Source organism: Parasteatoda tepidariorum, chromosome 5, assembly GCF_982258835.1.
Source record: "Parasteatoda tepidariorum strain Cologne lab strain chromosome 5, Ptep-v5.0, whole genome shotgun sequence".
Classification (NCBI taxonomy): domain Eukaryota; kingdom Metazoa; phylum Arthropoda; class Arachnida; order Araneae; family Theridiidae; genus Parasteatoda; species Parasteatoda tepidariorum.
In genome coordinates, this window is record NC_141759.1 from 3,636,595 (window position 1) to 3,659,609 (window position 23,015).

At 28.6% G+C, this 23,015-nt stretch overlaps 1 protein-coding gene across 1 annotated transcript in view; it reads right to left on the reverse strand.

Annotated features, from left to right (window-relative positions):
- TppII (Tripeptidyl-peptidase II) overlaps nt 1–22,368 on the reverse strand; it is a 69,830-nt gene extending 47,462 nt beyond the window's left edge. The window contains exons 1-11 of the mRNA XM_043042603.3: nt 21,916–22,368; nt 19,824–19,952; nt 19,314–19,409; nt 17,633–17,731; nt 17,420–17,553; nt 15,921–16,018; nt 9,445–9,510; nt 7,765–7,919; nt 5,429–5,502; nt 4,705–4,835; nt 1,523–1,622 (exon numbers count right to left, since the gene is read on the reverse strand). Of these exons, the coding sequence (XP_042898537.2) occupies nt 1,523–1,622; nt 4,705–4,835; nt 5,429–5,502; nt 7,765–7,919; nt 9,445–9,510; nt 15,921–16,018; nt 17,420–17,553; nt 17,633–17,731; nt 19,314–19,409; nt 19,824–19,952; nt 21,916–22,077 (1,244 nt within the window). The 5' untranslated portion in view covers nt 22,078–22,368. The remainder of the gene's footprint in view (nt 1–1,522; nt 1,623–4,704; nt 4,836–5,428; nt 5,503–7,764; nt 7,920–9,444; nt 9,511–15,920; nt 16,019–17,419; nt 17,554–17,632; nt 17,732–19,313; nt 19,410–19,823; nt 19,953–21,915) is intronic.
- Between the last annotated feature and the right edge of the window lie 647 nt (nt 22,369–23,015).

Consider the following 23,015-nt stretch of genomic DNA (forward strand, 5'->3'; position numbering starts at 1 on the left):
AATAATTGCTCATAAAAATATTTAAAATAAATAAATAAGAAAAAACTTAAATTGCTAAGTGGAAAAGAAAACCTGGAAAAACATCTGATAAAACTGTCTTTTTGGTTTACCATAGCTATTTAACGAGTGCTTTTTATTACTGAATTTACAGGAAAAAATGTAGTCTCAATAATATATACATTAACAAAATTCATTAAAAATACAGAATTTGTAAAGTTAAAAATAAAAATAATAAAAAAAACATAGGTTTATTGCTAAAATTGTTGTTTATAGGAAAATAAAAGAGATAAATAAAAGAAAATAAATAAAGCAAAAAAGAAACAAAAAAAAATTATCCTTAATTCTGAAAACAAAACTTTACAGCTGACAAACTCATTTTTTAATGATAGGGAAAAAAAAGATGACAAAAGAGAAAAAATATATCAGAAGCACTCTTAAAAAATCTGTCATCAAAACAAAAACTATAATATGAAAATGTGTGATAGACAAAACAAAGAAGAGTTATTAACACTTTTAATTAGGACTGATCAAACACCTGCATCAACAAAAAGCAATGATGTAACTTGAATCTAAATTTTTCCTTCAGCTATGAACAACAATGAAAAATGATTTTTTCATACACACATTTTAAATTTAGTTTTAATTTTGTCAACACAAATCTGTTGGTGCCCTTTTGTTTTTAATGATGGGGAATTAATTGAAGATGCGTCATAAATTATTTTCACAACCCTTTTACGTCATCTGTCCTTTTTGAAACATTATAGCACATAAGCTATAATGTGTCAGCGATTGTGGCCCAATCGCTGACAATCAAATAAAGCAAAATCAAACCTACTTCAAAAATCTAAAAGCATGCCTTATTTTACAAAACAAGAAAATTTTACACATAAGTTTTATATTATACATTAACTGCCGCATCACCTATATTCGGGTGACAGCAAAGTTTCTGACTGGGCCGTGTCATCCCTATTCGGGTGACAGCAGTGTTTCTAATTGGGCCATGTCACCTCTACTTTACCAGTATTAACTACTTACAAAGGATATTTGTATGTATTTGAAAAAAAATATTTCACAAGAAGTAACAAAACTATTGAATCGTAATAAAAGTAATACAAAAATGATTTATTAAGAAAATTATTGAGAGTTCCGCAAAAGCTTTCTTGTTCACTTCTATTTGACTCTAAGAAATAAGTTATAATCCTCTTTACTCGGTAAAGATTCAAACTGATGCTGTAAAGTGGCAAGATGAGAAACAGATGTGAACACAAATAAACAGACTTGATACCATGGAAACAAACGGATATTATTCTTGTGACCACCAGAAACTCGCATTATTAGAATATCGGTGGGAGTACTTAGCAGAAAACGCTTCCTATAACAGTACTTGTGGCCTGAAGGAGATTTCACAGTAAACGCGTGCATCAGTCAACGTCTTAAAGAAATATGTTTTCAATTAAAACATTTCATGAAAAGTCAGAGCACTTAGAAAAATTGCAGAGTTACACATTTTAGTAATAATTACCCAGGTCCTCGTGAAGTCCATGTGTACCCTAAACTGGGTATTTTTTCCCGTAAAGAATACTCAGCAAGCATCATATCCGGTGAAACATATGCTCCAACACCTGTAAGCAAATATTGATAGCATTTTTAACAAAAAAAAACTTAGTTTTTTATATCAGGAGTAATTGTGACACAAAGTAAAAAAAAAACCTGAAAATTTTAAGTGCAAAAACTCGATAACTAGATATCAATTTATATGCTATTCATATTTAATAAAATTTTTTGAACTAAGATTTATAATTAAATTACCTACCAATAAAGAACTATAGTAAATAATATAGTAACTAATTTTAACACTTAATAACACTTTTATAGTAAATAATTCAACAAAAATACTTAGTTTTTACTAGAATTGTGATATTGGATTTTAAGAATATGAATAATACAAATTGCAACATTGGATTTTAAAATCGCGTGAATATGAATTGCGATGCCTGATTTTTAAATCCTGTGAATTCATATTGCAATATCGAATTTCAGAATTACGTGAATACGAATTGCGAGAATACAATTCACAGTGTGTAATTTTTAAATCAGGAGAATACAAAAATCGATATTCGATATTAAAATTTCGTGAATATTAATCGCGATGTTATCGGATTCTGGCATAGCTTCAAATATTAAAAAAGACAAAAATCTGACAAATTTTTCTTTATTGTAGAACACTTAATTCCTACTTTAAATTTTCGATAGAGGTGAAAATTTCGTTGGATTGTAAGTCTCGATGGGCAGAAGTCTACAAATCAATGGTTTTGAGACATGCAGAATTCTGCAAAAAAATTACAACCCTGATCCTAGTTTCTAGACCTGGAGGGATGATACAAAAAACCCAGAATACAATCATCCTTATTATATATTAGAAGATCATGTATGACAAGAAAACCAAAGTTTACATTATCAACACATAATTTAATTGTGCCACAAAGTAAAAAAACATGAACTTTTCATTTGCGAAAATTAGAAATCAATTTACACACCAAACATAATACACAAATAGTTCTACTAACTTCATTTTTATTATAATTTTTTAACTGAGATTTATTTAATTACCTATCAATATTAAACATTACACCTTAATACTAACTAATTTAATGAAAAACTTTTTGTTAGAATCTAGTACAAAAACAAAAAGAAGTTTTTCACAACTTAAACACAGATGGTTATATGGTATCCATGCTTATAATTAATAATTATGTTATTTCAAACACTTTTTAAAAAATCATATTCAAGCTAGGAGGATCAATAAATTCGTTTCTACTGCTCTTAATTCATAGAACACAAAATTAAGAAATTTCAAAAGCTGAAGACTTAACAAAATTAAGAAAAAAATAACTCATTTTTGGCAACAAACTACATATATTCATATATTCCTGATACTATTAGAGACCGTAAAAACATTTTATGCACAATTTTAATTAAATTCAATATAGAGTTGCTTTTTTTATTCTTTAAAATAAATAATTGCTACACTCAATAATGTAAAAAAAAAATTATTTTCAGTTTAAAATTACAATTTGTTGTAATTTAATTTAACAAAGTTATAGCAATTAGTGAACGGCTCTCAACAGCAATTAATGTTTGACCTCCAAATGTATATTAGTAAATGACACCTTATTAATTGATTATTAAATTTTTTATTGGTTACAATCATTATAAAGTTTTAAAATGTAAATATTGCAAACCTGAGAAAGGTTTTCAAAAAATTTTGAATAGAAAATGTATTCCAATTTAAAGACTATATTTAATAATTTTTTTAAAAAATTGCGATTAAGATAAATATTTCTACAATCAGTTCATTAAAAAACAATTCCAATAATTTTAAAATGAAAATAAAGTTTGAATAGCAGCTAAAAATTTTTATCAGAGGCAAATTTTTAAATGGTCCCTAAAGTCAAAGGATGAATACATGAATTATATATTTTTAAAAATTACAAATCTAAACAGTATAAATGTTTGAACTACACTTCCTAAATAAATAAGAGCCTTAAATACATACTTATTTTGCCTTCAGAAAACTATAGATTTTTTTCTTCTTCCACAATATTACTAAAATATTCACTTTTATTTACTGTAATAGCACTAAGACAGGCTTTTAATTCTTTAGAGAAAGCAGCTCTCGAGATGGTCCCCGAGAATAAACGAGAACAAAACTAAATATTTGCCCTGTACTAAAACAAGCTTCAATAACACCCATTTATAAATTGAAAAATATAAATTTGAGGTAGTTGACAGCCCTGTTTACTTGGGTTCTACGATGGAAATACAAAGGAGAATTACTAGAGCCAATAAATGTTTTAATGGAATTCAAAAATACATAAAGTCGAATGTAATTCATAGAAAAATAAAAGTTTTATTATATAAATCTCTTGTAAGATCAATTTTAACATAGGTTTGTGAAGCCTGGACCCTATCTTGTACCGATGAGGTTAGGTTGGGTACCTTTGAAAGAAAGGTCTTGAGAATTATTTTTGAAAGAATTAAAAAAAAATGGTATGTGGTTTAGAAGAACAAATTTAGAGCTGAATCACTCAGATAACGAACTTGACATTATTAACTTTATTAAACGACAAGAATAAAATGGGCAGGCCACGTTATCAGAATGGACGAAGATCGTACCAGAAAGTGTTTTCAATGCCAGACCAGTTTGCAAATGAAAAAGAGGCAGGCTGAATTTGAGATGGATAGATGGTCTAGAAAAAGACCTTTTGGTCTTAGAAACTAAAAACTGGAAAACACTAGCAGGAAAAAGGTTAGCCCGGAAAAAACTTCTTGAGAAGGCCAAGGCCCACCCTGGGCTTTTGAGCCAATGATGATTCACTTCATTATATTCATAAAATTACTCCTGAGTACTGAAAAGTTTTAATGTAAATCAAATATAAAAAAGAGCCTTAAATGCTTAGTACATTTAGTAGACAGGTCCTCAGGAAAAAACTCCTGTGTTTATAAAATCAAAATTATATCATATCTTTGTTAAATTAAGTAAATAAAAAGGAGATAAAAATTTTGAATATATGCATCTCTGTTATTTTTTACAGACTTGGATCCACATTATGAGAGATATAAATTATTGAAATTATCGAAAATATTTACATTTAAAATTTTCATTTATATAAATACAATTTTAAAGAAAAGCGTTATTCATACCAATAACTGAGTTTGTAGGGCATGTAGGAGGAGTGCCAACAGTAGATAAGGCTGGTCCATGATTACCAGCACTTGAAACCATAATAATACCATGCTTGTCAACTGCTTGATGTACAAGCTCCATTAAACGGCTAAAAGAAAGGAAACACACATTTTAAACTATCCCTCATAAAAATTGACATAAACTAACAAAAATTCTGGCAAAGCTTTTAAGGAATATTAATAGTTAAAAATTATTGGAGTGAAGTATAAAGGAAAACTCTCAAAGAATTTATTTAAAGATTATCATAATCTATTTTCATAATCTATCATAAATCTATTTTCAATAAATAATGCTTGAAATGAACTTTGCAGCAAAAAAACATTAAAAGTTACAAAAAAAAATTTTAAACACTGCTAAACTTTTAATTTTTGAATACTGATAATCAACCACATATGCTAATATTTTGTAAATTAAAACAATTTAGTTCAAATTTAATTAAAATGTCAAATTTAAATTAAGTATAAATAAAATATTAATGTAGTAATCAATTTAATTTTGAAACAATTTTTCCCTAAGTGCAGATTTTATAAAATTAAATATTCTCAAAACAAACTTGATTTTAATAGTGTACTCATGTCTGGAGGCAATTTTAAATGTTTAAGAGATAACTAAAAACTCTAAAACATCCATAAAATTTAAGAAATAAAATAATTTAAAAAAATTCATGAGAAACACACTTACCCTCCACACCAGTGAGAATGCTCTCCATAGCTAATATTGATAACATCACATTTTCTGTTAATAACCTTGATTAACTATAAATAAAAATTTATATTTTTCAACCAAAAATAGTGAATGACACAAAAGTCTAAAAAATCAATAAAAAGCAGAGTCATCTAAAGTTAAGAATCCGTTAATTAAGTAAGAAGGGCTTGTTAAAATAACCATTTCAAAAGTAAAAATTTTGACATATTTATGATTACATTTTGAATTTCAATCAATGAGGCAAATTTAACACTAGATGCTATGAGATAACTGCAGTTATAAATTTGCATACAATTGAACCCAATAATTTATCTCAAATAAATACAACAAAAATGTTATCTTTCACGAGTTCAGTGGCCGAGTGGTTGTGCTTCGCCCTCCCGTGCCACAGGTCCCGGGTTTGATCCTCGGGCCGGGCGAGGTCGACTGGGCCTTTCGTCCCAATGGTGGGTCGATAAGCGAGCACCGAGCATGCTCAGGAACTAAACACTAGGGCAGGGATGGCGAACCAATGGCACGTGATTCAATATTTTGGGCACGCCACCGATCACAAAGTTCACTATGAAGCATATTAACAATTAAATTAAAATTCACAAAAATTAACAAGCTAACAATAAATAACTAGCAAAAAAAAATTAACAGTTCTGCTTAAACTAACATCTTATATCCCTAATATAAGTTACTTGTCATCTAATCTGCAACAATGGAAGTCACACTGATGTCACTTTAAGTTGAATTACGCTTATAACTGAGACATTGCAAAATGTACTTTTTTTTCTCAGTAAAAAAAGAGTTTTGAGTTCATAGTATTTAATATTATTATTTACCCAATAATCACGAAGTCAAAACTATTTGTCGGCACGTCTATGACCTCATTAAACAATTTTTTAGAAAAAATGCATAAAGGTTCGCCATCCCTGCACTAGGGGATCCGCATGCGGCTGACCACTTGACCGGAACATCTGCTCCTGCATCTCAGAGCCCAAGGTCAAGACAACTGAGATGGGCACAGTAGGCCATGGCCCTCTATAGGCTGTCGTGCCACTGAGTTCAGTTTAGTATATCAGGGTTGCCACTCAAATCTAGAAAAAAATTCCTGTTTTCACTGCACACATTATACACAATATATTAAGAGGCTCGCGCGAGAGCCATATTGAACCAACGATACTAGTTTTAATAGCTGAAAAAACTTAGAGAAAAAATGGAACAGTAGAACATACATCATTGTAAATGAAATAGTTGAAATATCATCCTTAAATATCTCATAGATTGCACTTTGAGAGGTCACCATTATTTAAAAACACAAAAATAAACAAAATTCCCCGTATTTTCACAGTTTGTAAAGTAAGAAACAGGGTTGGCAAGTTTTTGACACATGACGGTTTTTACCATGGTTTTTACCGTCATGTCAAAAACCCAACTGTCAAAAACCCATAGTTTTGGTAAAATAATTTTGAGTATTTGGTAAAATAATTTATAAGTATTTGGTAAAATAATTTTGAATCTTCTCAAATTTTGGACTCATTCATTCACTAAACTTAGAAATCGACTGGGCAATGAAAAATGCGCAAAATTAGTCACTTGCTATCGTATGCTTCGGCACAGTGACCCAGACTACTGAACATGTAATTTTGTTTGTAATTAAGTTTTGTTTATAGTGCTTTTTCAACTGAATAGAAGTTCTTAACTTGACAAAATAGCAGTAATTCTTGACTTAGAGTTTGTAAGTAGTTACAAGTTTTGAAAGTTTTGTTTAGCTTATTTCTATATTTAAGTAATGCCAAATTTTAAACTCTTTTTAGTTCTTGAATTTATTAATAGTTCCAAGCTTTTTTGTAAGTTTGTTTATTTCTAACAATTAAGAAGTGCAAAATTTTGAATCCTTTGCAAATCAAGCTATTATGATAAAAGTAAGTATCACTATTTTCAATAAGTATATTACAATATTTCTGTATGAATGTATATCCTTCTATAAGAATACATGTATATAGTTGCGAAATCAATAGCAATCATTTACAACATTCATTTATAAAGGCAATTATGTGAAAATAATATATTATCCGCTATATGCCATAAATTAAAGAAAACAGTAGGTTTTTGACAGTTTTTACCGGTAAAAACACGGTTTTTACCACTGTCATGTCAAAAACCAGTTTTTGACGGTAAAAATCCAACCCTGGTAAGAAAGTTCCCTACATTTTCCCTGTTATTTTAGGTGATTTTTTAATTCACTGTATTTTCTAGGTTTTCCATGTGGAGTGACAACCCTCTAGAATATGAGAAGATTATAAAAAAGAAGATCCTATTCTTACAGCACGAGTCAATGCCGTCCCAGTTTCCATCGTCGAGAGACGACGGTCTCCAATAGCGATGCTGACGATCTGAGCACCAGGAGCAACACCATTCATCTCTGGATTATCAAAAAAATAGGCTGCTGCAATGCTCGCAACATGAGTTCCGTGCGCACCTGCAATAATTAGTTATATTTAAAGTTAACAATGCTTGTTTCTTAACTAAACAATGTTTTGTATCCAATTTAATTAACATAAAAAAATTATTAGGCAATAGAAAATAAAATTATAGCAAACTCTGAAACACTTTTTCACAAAAACAATAATAAATATAATAAAAACAATGTGAATACATCAGTAAGACAAGTTAACAGTTATAGCAATAGATTAAAATGTTAATTTTGAACGAATCTATGGATTTTTATACTAAGCTTTTGTCTGTAAAAATATTTCTGTTTCAAGTCATAACTTGGAACTTTTTAGCCTTTCTAAGACAAGCAAATTCAGCCCCTTTTACCATCAATCATTAATAAAATAATATATATATATATATATAAAAGAAACAGTTAAATGAACTTTAATTTATTTGTTGAATTTGTCTGCTTGGAAGAAATGAATTATTTATTAGAAACGAATTTCGTAACCATTTTACTTTAATGTAAATAAATTATTAACTGATTAAGAGAAAGACGAACAACCTTAGAATGCTCTTTCTTGGCAGCAAATTACAACGCCAAGAGTGTGAATGTTGTGACACGAAAAGTCTAAATGAGTGTTGTGAATTTATAGGTTCTGCCAATTGGCAATAAAAACACTGTGTATCACGATGGATTTTGTGAAAAGTAGCTAGACAACTCTTTTTCTTTCCCTTGCTTATATTATCATTGCTACAATATTATCGAGTAGTATTTGCATTGCATTAGAGTTGCACAATGAGCTATTGGCAAACAGTCTGGGAAATATCCCTAAGGATGTGCCATCACTATTTTGATTCTTCAAAGAGGTCATTTCGCTTTGGCAGCCTTACAAAGCACTAGGGTTTGAAAAGTTCACAAAGTTTCGAGCACCACTATTGCACACTCTTAATTCCTGTGCAAGCTGTTCAAAGTGCTTACACACTGAACTTCTATCAACAATACTTGACTTCTCTGATTTACTGGAAACCTTAAGCCACTGCAAGACAATATTATCTCAAAAAACCAATAAGAGATTTTTTTACAAAATATTTTAATATTTTGCAGCGTATAGCTTATCATACAAACAGGCCAATGATAAAAAAAAAAAAAAAAAAAAAAAAAAAAAAAAAAAAAAACAATTATGGGAAATTTTCTTTGTCATTTCCTATAACTCAAAAACAAATTTACTTAAATTTAATATGTCCCTGTGAACATACATCAACTTAGATCTTCAAATATTTATTTCCTTCAGCTTGCTTATTTTTCAAAATTAATTTTTCTTTCTTAAAGTACATTTTTTTAGAAGTATTCTAAAAGAATAATATGATGAAAATAAATTCTAAATAATGAATTTTTCAAAATTAAAGAAGTCATTTACAATTTTTGAAGATCAGCTCATAATTGTTATAATAAATTTGACGCTAAACATTAAATAACATAAACAAATAGCTAAGTTACAAAACAAAATAAAACTTGTAATTTTTATATACAATATTTTTGATCAAAAGTAAAAAGTAGGATTTACTTGAAGTGCTCACAATCTCTAATAAATTTCCATCATCATAGATGTTAACACAATAATTCAGCAGATCTGTAATAAAATTTATTAAATGATTTAACACTTGGAAAGAAAAAAAATTTTATGATAAAAATGTATTTCAATATGCATTTAATAAATTTGATAAAAACAGCAAAAATATTTTTATTTACTCTTAGTAATTGAAGTTATGAGTAAATTAAATAACCAATAAAAAACAGAATTTTAAATTTTGTAAAATAAATGACATTTTTATCTTATTTTCTTCTTAATTGTTTATAGAGTAGAATCTTGACTATTTAAACCTATTTCAGCTGAAATTTCAGTTAACTAAAATCAAATTTCTACATTTTATGTTAGTATCTTGATTGCGTGTTGATCTTTAAAGATAAAAATACAAGTGCTCTAAACTAGAATACAAACTTAATGAAACACGATGTTAAAAAAACTTGATGAAAATTTATTATGATAATGGTCGAAATTCTAATATTAAAGATAGGAAAATTGTATGTTTATGATGAGTTAAATTTATTTATTTTTTTTATTAAATCTTGTAAAAACTTTATGCTTTTTGGCAATTTGTCATAACTAACTTGATTTTTAATGGAAGCTTAGTTTTTGAAAGAGAATACAGTAAAAATGTAAAGAAAGTTTTATCAAAATGTTAAATGCAAAAAACCAGCAATTCAAAAATTATTACAAAAAAAAAAAAAAAATGAATTTCCTACACCTATGGTGCTTAAAACAGGCAAATTAATGGTTGAATGCTAAAAAGGAAAGCAGGCAGATCAGGGTTCCCATTCAGTTACAGAAAAAAAAAAATGCCCTCACTTTTTTTGGTCTAACAGGTAAATTTCAATGAAAATCCATATTTTATCTATACCACAAAATTTTTCATCAGAAAACTCTTAATTTTTTTTTTTTTTTTTTTTTTTTCTGTAATGCTAAGCATTATGAAATCTTGCACTTTCAGTTTCACAATTTTAATAATGTTACTCTTTTTATTTTGGATTTTATGGACAATTTAGATAATAGGCTTGATTTAGAAAATATTTATATTAGTAGTCTGTTATTAGTACACCAGTTCAACACATAGACATCCCCCCACCATCTCTAGATGAGGTTGTCTTTGCTATTAAAAAACTTAACAATAGGTCTGTATACTGTATACCATTTGAGCTACTAAAAACTGAAGAACCAGAGCTTCTTAACGCCATCTATAATACTATGGTTAAAATTTGGTATACGGAGAAATTGCCCATTGAATGGGAAGAAGGCTCCATTTGTTCCATATTTAAGAAAGGAGATCAGCTCGAATGTCGTAACTATAGGAGCATTACACTCCTCAATACGGCATATAAAATATTCTCCAACTTACTTTTTACAAGACTTCTCCCTTTTACCGACAAAATAATTGGAGATTACCAATGAGGTTTTAGATCACAAAGATCTACAACAGATCAAATTCGCACCCTAAAACAAATTTTAGAAAAAACTAAGGAATATAATATCAAAACTTTTCATTTATTTATAGACTTTAAAGCTGCTTACGACAGCATAAAGAGAGATAAACTACTGGAAGCAATGAAACTTCTGCCACAAATATGGGCCTTACCATCATCGATGATAAAACTAAATTTATGGAATCTCCAGCCACAACTGTAAATCATGATCCTTTATTCATAAATGGTTACACCTTTGAAAAGGTTAATGAATTCAAATACCTTGGAACAATGATCAATGACCAAAACAGCATAAAGACAGAAGTAGACAACCGAATTAAAATGGCAAACAAGTGTTTCTTTGGACTAAGAAGGCAATTAAGATCAAGCCTAATCTGTCGAAAAATCAAAATTAAAATTTATAACACTCTTATTCTACCTGTATTGCTCTATGCAAGTGAAACACGGACACTAAGCATACTCTTGTTGTTTTTGAAAGGAAAATCCTTAGAAATATTTTTGGCCCAGTACAGAGGAAAGGCGAATTAGATACAACTTTGAATTATATAGACTCCATGAACAGCCACAGATAGCGCAGGTCATCCGAAGCAATAGATTAAGATGACTTGGCCATATCTGGAGAGGTCCAGAAAACAATGCAGTACAAATTGCCACCTTTAAAAATCCTTTTGGATCTCGGCCCAGTGTAAGACGTCCAACTAGATATCTGGATGACACTACTAAAGATCTCAAAGTAATAAAGATTAACAACTGGAAAAAAGTCGCCATCGATAGGAGGCGTTGGAGGCTACGCATGGTTGAGGCAGCCAAGGCCTGCAAGGGGCTGTCGTGCTGAAGAAGAAGAAGTCTTAAAACACTTTTTCCTTATGGTATAAATAGTAAATTTAATGGTGAAGGCACTATTGATTTTAATAACTTTTGTGTTTATGATAAATTTAAAGTGTTTTATTTTCCTACAGCTTTAGTTCTAGTCTTAGATATAAAAGAGTTAATGGTAAAGGACATGGAAAAATTATTGATTTTGATGAAATTACAAAAATTTGTAACTATCAAGTTAATCTTAACAATATTTTTCTTATTAGGAAACATATTTTTGGCTTTAAAAACAAAGTTCTTAATTTCATTTTTAAATTTGGGAATAAAATTAAATTTGATACTGAACTTATTAAATTTATTGTTTTAGATTTAGTTAAATCTAAGCTTGGGGTAGATAAAACTGATTTACTTTTCAAAAAACTTACTAAAGTTCAGAAAGTTTCTTGTACTATTAATTTTCAAGATAAAAAATTTGAAACTGCTAGGATTTCACAAGTTATTCGTTAATTTTCTGACATTTTCCCTTTAAAACAAGTTTAAGTTTCTATAGCTTATAAATATTCCTCTACTTAAAGGAAGAGAATTTGTAACTATAATTTTTTAAGTAGGGATTTAAATGATAATTCTTTTACTGATTGTCATTGTAAAGATGAAAATTTTTATCAATATATTGATAATGATTATGGTCATGTTATTACGGGAAATTTAGATATTGTAGGAGATCAGGATTTAATTGATACTATGAGTAAAGGTTCTAAATTTAGGACCAGGTGTAAAATTAGGAATAAAGATTTTATTTTATCAGTGAAAAGATATCTAGATTTTTTTTATTGCTAAGGTTTCTAGAAGATATCATTGGCCTGTTGAGGGTTTTATAGAGTGGAAGGCTAAAATTGTTGAAACAGTTAAATTTAATTTATTTTATTCCAAGTTTTTTTTATTATCCTAAAGGTAGCATTATTGATAATGACTTGTTTGAAAAGATTAAAAATCTTAAGAAAAAATTTATCATTACTGTTGTTGATAAAGCTTCTAATAATTTTTCTATTATGCTTAAATATTTTTTTAGAAAATTAATAATTGAGGAATATAATGCTAATAATACTTATTATAAATTAAAAGAAGATAAAAAAAAGTTATTGAAAAAAGGATTATTGCTTTGAGTAAAAAATTAAAATTTAAATTGAATAAGATTTCTTTTCCATATTTATTTCCTATTGTTAAATTTTATAAGAATCCAGTTAAGTTTACATTTATTGCATGTGGTATCAATTGTTATAATTCTAGTATTAGTAAAAAGTTTTTTAATTTTCTGAAAATTATTTTACTTAAGATTAAAAAAGAGAATAATATTGTTATTGATAGTAACATTGATGTTTTGAATTTTATTAATAATAATGTAGTGTCTAATATTAATATTTTCGTTTTTGAAATTTTATACACTAGTATACCCCATGCACAAATTATAGATATATGTTGTAATATTTTTGATAAATATTTAATTAATCAAAATATTGATAAATCTTACTGGTTGGATATTTGTAAGTTTAATCTTTTTGAAAATTTTCTTTTTAATGGTATTAATTTTTATAAACAAACTATTGGGATTCCGCAAAGTAATTCCTTTTCTGGTGCTTTTGCCAATATTTTTTTTAATTTTTTTGAAGCTAAAGCTAGTGAATTTAGTGATTTTAAAGCTTTTAGATATATAGAAGATTTAATTTTATTTAACTGTGATAATTTTGATTTTATTTATAATATTTATCCTAAGGAATTGATTTTGAAAAAAACTAATGATAATTGTTTTAGTGCTGAATACTTAGATTTCAAAATAGATATTGTAGATCAGCAAAATAAAATTGGTGTATTTGATAAAAAGAAAAGCTTTTAATTTTATTGTTATTTTTTTTACTGCAATTTTGATACTAATTTATGCAGTAAAATTTTCAAAAATTTTGTTTTTTCTCAATTGTTTAGAATTAATAAAATCTGTAATAATGTTTTAAGTTTTCAAGAGGCTACTAGTAATTTTTTTTAAAAATTTAGAAAATAATGGTTTTTCTTTTAACTTTTGTAATATAGATTCTAAAATTAAGAATTACTAAAAAAATTTTTTTCATTGGTTAAAATTCCAATTCTATTCAATTCTTCTCAGTAACATTTTTCTTTTGTTTTATAACGTCACTACCTTCTTAACTGCTGTCCTTTCTTTAAACTGGGCAGTTTTGGGGGAGTTGTTTTGATGTTTTAGTCTTTCTCATTTGTATCTTGCAGTCATACGTGAATTTTTCAGTTAATTGGATTCTTGTTATTCCAAGTAAGTTTTCTTAATGTATTTGTCTTGTTTTATTCTAATGATTGTACATGCTTCTTTTTTTTAAACGAATTTTAATTTGTATCATACTAGTAAGTTTTCTTTCTTACTATCCTTCTGTACTTGTCTCGTTTTTTTCTATTGCTTTATGCTTCTGTACTTTACTGTATTGTATAACTTATTTTTCTATTTATTCTTGTATTTTTCTGGACCTGTGCAAAACTTTTGGGGTACAAAGAAAGCAAATTTTTTGACTTTTGTCTTAGCTTTTCTCGATAGAAAAAGTTTTGCATTTTATGACAATTCAAGGCTGGTACCCCCTGATGATGTCACGTTTTTTTTCCAATTTTTTACTAATTTTTCTTCAATGTCTCATTTGTTTAATTCCTCTTGGTTTCTTTTTTAATTGGTTAATCTGTTTTAATTTTTATTTTTGCATTAATATTTTAATTTCTTTTTATAATCGAATCCCAATAACTGATTACTGTTACTGACAATTTTAAGACAAGTTATTTTCCAGGTATAATGTAGGAATTTCCCAGGTTTTTGTTAAAAAATGTCAACTTCCCCTGACTTTTGGAGTTAAAATAAAATTCCCTGACAATTCCAGGTTTTCCCTGTTCTCCTTGACTCATGGGAACCCTGGCAGATAGAGAATTAAAAAAATTCTGAAACGATTGGCTAAAATTGCAAAAATAAATAAGTAAAAGATTTAAAAGTGTCAATTTTACATAATAATCTTTTTTATTACGATTATAATATTTAATATGTCTGTTACAGTGAATGATCAAAATCAAGAGAATGTCAACAATCACATAGTTGCTTTGGTGAATGTACTAAATATATGTGATTTGATATTAATTTAGTCGTTGCTTTTATTATATTTTTTCGATATTTTAATATCTGCTGAGGATCGATTAGGAGAAACATCAGTGTTCAGAGTACTGATTAAATTGTATACTGGGTTTGTATACTGGGCAGTGGCACTTGATCTTAAAGAAACATTAATGTAGGGCATACCGGGCAGTGGCACTTAACTAGACCTAGTATATATTTAGGACATTTACATCAATTTCAGTCGTTCACAGTAGCATGTCTATTTGCTTTTAACAAGTTCGTTAAAACAAGAATTCCCTCTGCTATTATGAATCATCGTTATAACGTATGTACTTTTAATTTTTATAAAAATATTTAACAACTTATTTAATTCCAGCCAACTTAATAATAATAATAAAATAGTGTATATGTAATTGAAAAATCCAATCAGATATTTTATATAAATATTTTTTTGCATGACACAAAACTTTAGACAGTAATACCATTTTTTTTTCTCCTCAGCAAAAACTTCCTGCTTCAGGCAGGCAACATTTGACCATAGAGCAATTTATGGCAAAAATTCTAACGTAATAAGTTCGAATTTATAATTAGAAGATTAAAAAATAAGAGAAATTCAATTGTTCTTTTTGGATGTTTCTTTTTCCATTTTTATAACTGGGCATTCCATTTTCAACTATTATTTTATGTTTCGTATGTATATTTTATGATATTTACTGATTAGCGCTAATGCTTGACGCAAGGAGAATTATTTCAATAGGCATTATTCTCCTGAAGTTTTTCAAAGTTAGTAATTCGATTATAAACTGGCAACCAAACTTTAGCTTTAAAAAATTTCTAAAAGTTCTCTAAGGTTAGATTCAGAAATATCGAGTACTTAAGTTCTTTACACATATTTTTCACTTTAAATCTCAAAAACAAAATATGAAAAATAAAATGATATTCATAAAGAATGCATAAACCTCAAATAACTTGAGATTCTTTTAGCGAAATACTGTCAAAATGTAATTTAAAGTGCAGAGAAATTAGAGGAATACCCATTTCAGTAAGTCTGGCAAATTCATATGTTTCGGAAAAGCTACCAAGAAGATCACAATTTTCTAAATCTCCTTCTTCTGAAGTATCAATAACTGCCCTAAAAAATGAGTTACAAATGAAGTATACAACATTTATATACAGTACAAAATATTGTATAATTTTAAATGTCATTAATTTTCCTGGAATTTAACTTTCATACCAATTTTAAAAATGACGTTTAACATTGTTATAATGTTTAAAATGGTTTCCTCATAATTTTTGTTAGCCATCTTGTGCAAGATGAAATGTTCTCATTTCCTTTCTTACTCCCAGCCGTTACATATTTGTGTTTCGGAAAGTTTTATAAACTAATTTTTGTATGTTTAGATATATGTGGATTTTATATTTTACTCAAAATGAAACCTAAAACTCACAAGTATGTGGATTTTGATTACACAGGACACTTTCGATATCTCGAAAACCTTGTTATGTCAAAAAAATATTTTCCCCCTTGGCATTATATATCCATCTAATGTTCATTTGGTAGCGCTCCGCGCTGTCGTGCCACAGGTTCCTGGTTGAATACTAGAAGCCGTGAACCCAAAAATTGAGTCAGCTGTTCAACAACGGTTATAAAACAAATAAATAAGATTCCAGCTAGTCATTATTTTATATTAAATTACAGATTATGTATAGTCTGCAATGGAATGGGTAAAACACATATTAAAAATGTTGGAAAAAATTTTTTTATTAAATGTAGGTTTTCATAATTTCAATAGTTCTTCTTAGGCCTGCTTGGAAACAATTTTTTCTCTTTCACTATTGCCCTTTCATTAAAAAAAGTGACACCTAAAGCCTTATTACGCAATCCATAAAAAAAATACGATTAAAGCAATTTCTTCAGTCCATCTTTCAAACAATTCTTACTTTTCGAAATTTGATGAATTCTTTCATAGATTATATTTATCCTGTGGTGGCTCTGACACTTTGACCTTCTATCGTTTATTAAAGCACAGTGCAGTGATAAAAGATTAATCAACTTTAGATTTAAGGAGAAGAAAAGGAACCCTGTGAGGAGAAAATTTCTGTTTCTCTAATTACATTAAAAATAAATTAAATATCAATTATAAGTGTTGTGTTACAGTTTTTCTTTACCTCACCCTCATTATAAACATGTTCTGATTGGTTATTGTAAATGTCACAGGAGTTGATAAGTGTTATATGTTCCCTTTTTCCTCTTCCAAATAACGTTTTTGTTAATTCAAAGTTTTCTCTAAAATTTTGCTTGTTTTACTATTTTCACTACGCCAGAAGACAGATCATTATTAACTATAATGAAAATTATACACTGACTTTAATATATTTGATTAAGGATATGATAGAAATGAAATTATTTTTGTTTTTCGAAAATAGTTTTACTTTCCTTTTCGATAGACTGGTTTTAAAAAGCATGAGCTTCATCAAATTTCAATAGTTGGATCCTGGAAAACAATACATTAAAAATAAATTTTTCGATTACCTCCAGCATTTTCCATCATGAAATACAACACAATCATATGTTGGACCAAGATCACAATATTTTTTTTCAAGAGTATTCAAAATTTCGATTTGAGTTTCTAATTCTTCTTTCTTGAATTTCTCTTCAACAGTAAGCTATAAAAAGCACAAATAAAATCTTAAACCATGTACAAAAATGTCAATTTTCAAATTATTAAAAAACAAAAGGTCTTACTTGAGATGTATGTTGACTGTTAAATTCGTGCAAGGCTCGACTCGCTTCTGCCAATTGATATTTGTGATCAGCATCCCAAAATGCTTCCTTCCTATCTTTCTGAAATAAGTTTAGATGACAAAATTAAATACAAAACTTTTTAGATAAAAGCAGTTTACAATAATATAACTTCACCTATTTTTTCTATATATTTATAGAAACAAAGAAACTTTGAATAATATTTTCTTTTTCAAAACTTAAATTATATTATTATGATTCAATAAATATATTTCGGGACAAAAATAACAAAACAATCAAAAACCTCTGCCATAAAATTATAAACACATTTTAGGTCACTTATTTTAGATTTAGTCATTTTAATTTACTTTAATCTCATTTATTTTAATTAAAAATTTTTATTTTTCTTCTTTGCAAGTTTGAAATGAATTTTTTTAACGAAGATCCATTCAAAGATTCATTGGAAACTGCAATATTAAAAAACTAACTTTTAATAAAATTTAAATTAAAAACTAACTTTTAATAAAATCTAAATAAATACATTTGTAACATTGTTTTATGGATAATTGTAAATGTCATTAAAATTATAGATGAGGAACACAGAACAGAAGTAAAAGTGAAAGCTTTTGCAGAAACATATTTGTTTTGAATCAATTAAATTCAGTTAAGCGTAAGGAGATATGACTGAAGCACCTCTTCAGTACACTAACCTAGTTCATGGACTCCAGTCTTTAACACATACCTAGATGGAATCTGATTGGTTGTCTAAGCAATTGCCATTTTTCTACAGAATTAAAGAATTTTTGAAGACAGTCAAGTATAGTTTTTTTTGGTGCAATCTTAACATTAAAAATACTTCAATTATTTTGTAACGAATGTGAAGCAGTAATTCTCTAGTTATGATAAAAAAATGTATATTGTCTACAAAATCTCTATAGTTTATGTGAAGACACTTTAAAATCATCAATTTAAAAAAAAAATAATGAAACTTTTAATCTTTGGTAAATTAAGCAATGATACAGTCATTATTTCAGAAGTATAATTTTTGATGTATCTGCAGAAAAACTACAGCTTTTTTGTGTTGCTGCAACAAAGAGAGAGTCTTTAGGCAATCAAACAAATTTTGATGTCATTGAACTCTCTGCTCTTGTCTATATAACTCCAACTGTTTATGAAGATTATTTTATTATTATTATATATTAATTTTTGATAACTAATTTCTTAAATTTTTATACGGATTCTAAACATATAGATTAAAGATGCAAGTATGAATAAAAAAATACAGAAAATACATGTTTGACATAATCATAAATATTTTTCAATTTTCAAACATCTCCATTAAACAAAATTTGATATTATACTCTAAAAACCGTAAATAAATAAACGACTCCCAATTCATCCTTATAAAATTTCTTGACTCTAAATCTTTACATATTTTATGCAAAAGTCATAAAAACACAGAAACAACATATTAGGTAGAAAATATAAGAAACTTCAATTACTTTTGTACAATTTACAAATGTCCCTCTGTTCAACATATAAATTTTTTTTTAATTATAGACAATTTTATGATGGAAATCAGAAGGGGAAAAAAAGCAAAATTCCTTTTAAAAGGCGGCATGACTTTTAGTATTATAAATGAAAAATATCAAAACATTATTCATGAATCATGCTAATAACTTACTATAATTCGTTCTTTCAAAATCTTGGGATATAACTCATAAGCATTTTTGACTCCTAAATGATACTTTCCTGTTGGATTTTTCCAATCAGATGGCACCTATAGAAAAGTTGTATATAAGATTAGCAATTTTTCTTCCCCTGAATATATATTCAAAACCAGAGTAAGAAGGAAAAAAAAAGCCTAAAGGTTTTTCATTTTGTTTCAACTGAGTTTTCCTAGTTCATTTAAAAGAATAAGTAAAAAAATATTTTATGCTTTGTCTTAAATTCCTTATATGAAGTATAAGTTCACATAAAAATATAAGTTCTTTTAACTTATCTATAAATCAATATATTTGATAAACAATAAAAAATTATTATTTCTCAAATATGTTAACATGAAAGGGCATGAAATTTCAATTCAACAGGTACCAGACTAACATTATTGATTGCTATTATTATAATTATTCCTTTTTTTAAATTTTAAGAGACATAAATTTAGTTATTTCTCGAAATAAATAGGAGTACTTACTTTCAATTTATTTCCGGTGAGCCCAGTAATAAATCCATTCTCAGCTTCAACAACATTAGAAGTGTCCACATCTCCAGCTCCAGAACCATCCATCATTTCAACGATTTTCTGCTTCCCATCACTCGTTTTCTGGGAAAACAAATTATTGTTTTTTTTAAAACAATTATAAAAATTAGTTTCTATTGAATTTATATATATTTTTATGCAATTTGAAGAACAATTAGAAAAAAGTTTGAAGCCAGACAACAGCTTATTGTCTCACCTTTTATTTTAATCTTAAGAGTATTGTAAAATAATCATCAAGTCTTGGTGCTTTTTTGAGAAGAGGCTTACAAGAAATTTAAAAAAATCACAGAAGGGGATTAACTTGTAAACACCCATTTGCAAAGCTTAACATGTTTTTTATTTTATTTTTTTAAAAATGCATGTTTAAAATGCTTTTTGGCACTATGTAGTTGATGCGACGACAGATCACGATGCCGAAATATTGCTCTTCACAATGTGCCCAACCAATAATGTAAATACTCTGTTAAAAACTGGCAAGTTAAGATCCTTTGATCTCCTGAGAACATTTATTTAAAACTTGATCGACATAAAATGCTATTTAATATTTGCATAAACTAGGCAAAAAATAAAATTTAAATGTATAAAATACTATATAACTTAAGGCCTAGACAGTTTTTTTCTTCTTTTATCAGTGTAATAAAGGGCAGTTAAAATTCAAAAATGAAAGGAATATATCTATACATTGGAGGGAAAGGAGACTGTTACAAAAATGTAATTTTTGGAGGAGTAAATTTTTAGACTTCCTTCAACTTCATTTTAAGATTATACAGCAAATCGTGGAAGATTTCATGCAAATCATGGATCCCCCCCCCCCTCAGAAGCAGATTGTGTCTAAAATTGTGACGTACATAGCAGAACAAACGAAGTCCTGCAGAACAATTTGTATCTTGAATAAGTGACACCGTTTTTAATAGACCCAATGCTTTCAATGGAGATGAAGAAGTTGTTGGAACAACAGACCAGTGAATGTTCGTGTTTGCAAATGGTGCACCATCTGGGCACTTGTCCCTCAGAAAGATTTTTAAGGCAGCCCCTATTTTTTTAATGTTCCGACCTTTGGCATTTTATTAATAATTTATCCACATCCCCGTCATTAACAAAATTTTTTACTTCCAAATTGAAAAAGTAACATATCAAGAATGTTTGCCTCGGCTTAAAAAATAATGTATTGTATCTGTGTATGATCCTGTATTTTAATAAATGAAAATAATAGTATTTTAACATAAAGTTGACTTTTTCACTGTGAAATGCTTGCAGAATATTTGTATAAATTAATAAGTCCTGTTGCAGAACATTTGAAAATATTCTGCTTATATTCTGTCCCTTTGCAATCAGGCTAACCGTGGGATGTCTTCCTCTCCAAGTAACATAAATGCCAGTTAGTTCCACCAAAAAGTCCTTTATAAATTTTTTCAATACTTTGTTGAGGGCACTCGGCTTGTGGTAGGTGGAGATAATTGGATAATAGAAGGAATAGTGGTAGAAGAAGGTTGGGGCTGGGATAGCCTTGTTGGTGGGGCATGGTTCCATTTCCAAGATGTAGTGGGTTTAATCCCTGCCGGGCGAAGATTCTAAGTGTAGTAAATGTTGACTGATGAATGTTACATCTGTCGAGTCTCAAAGCCCTCCATAAACTCAAAAATTGGGGGGAGATTACCGTAGCGTGATATGTGGCAGAAAAATTACCAAGTCTTGGAAACTTCCGGGCAGTGGCCCGCGAGAAACTAAAAAAAACATCACAGAAAGGGACCAACTCAAAAGGTATAACTCGTAGCCACCCCAGGTAAACATCTACATATTTTTTTTCTTTACAATTTGCAAATTTAAATTCTATTTGGCATCTTGGCGAGACAGATCACGATACGGAAATATTCAACGACGGTTATAAAAATTCTAAGCATCCATTAACTTAACATCGGTCATAAAATTGTTTAATGTCACTCAGCAATAACTTAGACATTTATTAAGAATACTACTGAGATTTAATAAAAGCACATTGGGGTTGAGACAAAATAAAATAAAGCACCTGTAGTCCCTTAGCACCAGGATCGACACCAGAATCAAAAATTGCTATTGTGATGCCTCGTCCATCATACTCGGGATACTTATTAAGAAAAGATGTTACATTAGTTTCACGCTTGGGAAGAAGAGCCCAAACTGGAAACTCATTTGAGTAATTGGATGCCATGAGTATTAATTTGAAACTTTGAAAATAATACGAGCTAATTTCATGGGTAGCCTTCCAAAATGATTAAACTACACGCTCAAGCTATACTCATCTAGCGTCTTGCTGTACGAAATCTTCAATGAAAATCAATTTTATTTTCAAAGAAGATAAATGTAAGCAAACAATGAACTAGTTTGAATTTTTTGGTTTATTTTTTTCTTCATTAAAATTTAATTCAAATTTTACATATTTGTTTTCAGTTTGCTTAAGAACGGAAGCGGCCAGAGCGTGAAGAGTACGTTTCTGGCTACCTATATCTGTCCCTTAAGTTATAAGATTTGACTTTTGCAATGCCATTCTTACTGCACGCATAAATTTACGGATATGCTGCATTTTTCTTTGCAACGACAGAAAATCCGTGAACCACGTCTCTCATTGGGAGTGACTATTATATATTCCACAAATTAAGAAATATCGAAATCATTATAAAAACCTGATTGGTGAAACAAGTTTTCTCGTGCAAAACTCATCCATCAGCAAAACTTTCTTCTCCTTCAAATCTATTGGAGATCGAAATGGGCTGCAGGTGACGTAAAGCAGAACTTTCTACCTATGGCAACACTTCACATGCTTTCCCCATTAGCCTGAAGGCCTGGTTTCTTAGGACAGGACGCCGTCAGCTGGAAATCAGCGCTAACCTCTGATTGGTCCATTTCTGTGTTTGATAGTATACGTCATCGAACGCTCATCTTGAACTACAATAGTCGTCCAACTTTACTTGCAACGTGACGTTAACCACAGAAGCAATGGCGGACAACATCCAACAGCGCATTGAAATCAACCAGGATTTTGATTTTGACATTGAATATAGCTTCTTCATTAAATATAGCACTCTTCATTTAGCTCAGCTATAATGTATTTTTTCTTGGATAAAGTCATTATTTATTCTCTAAAACACT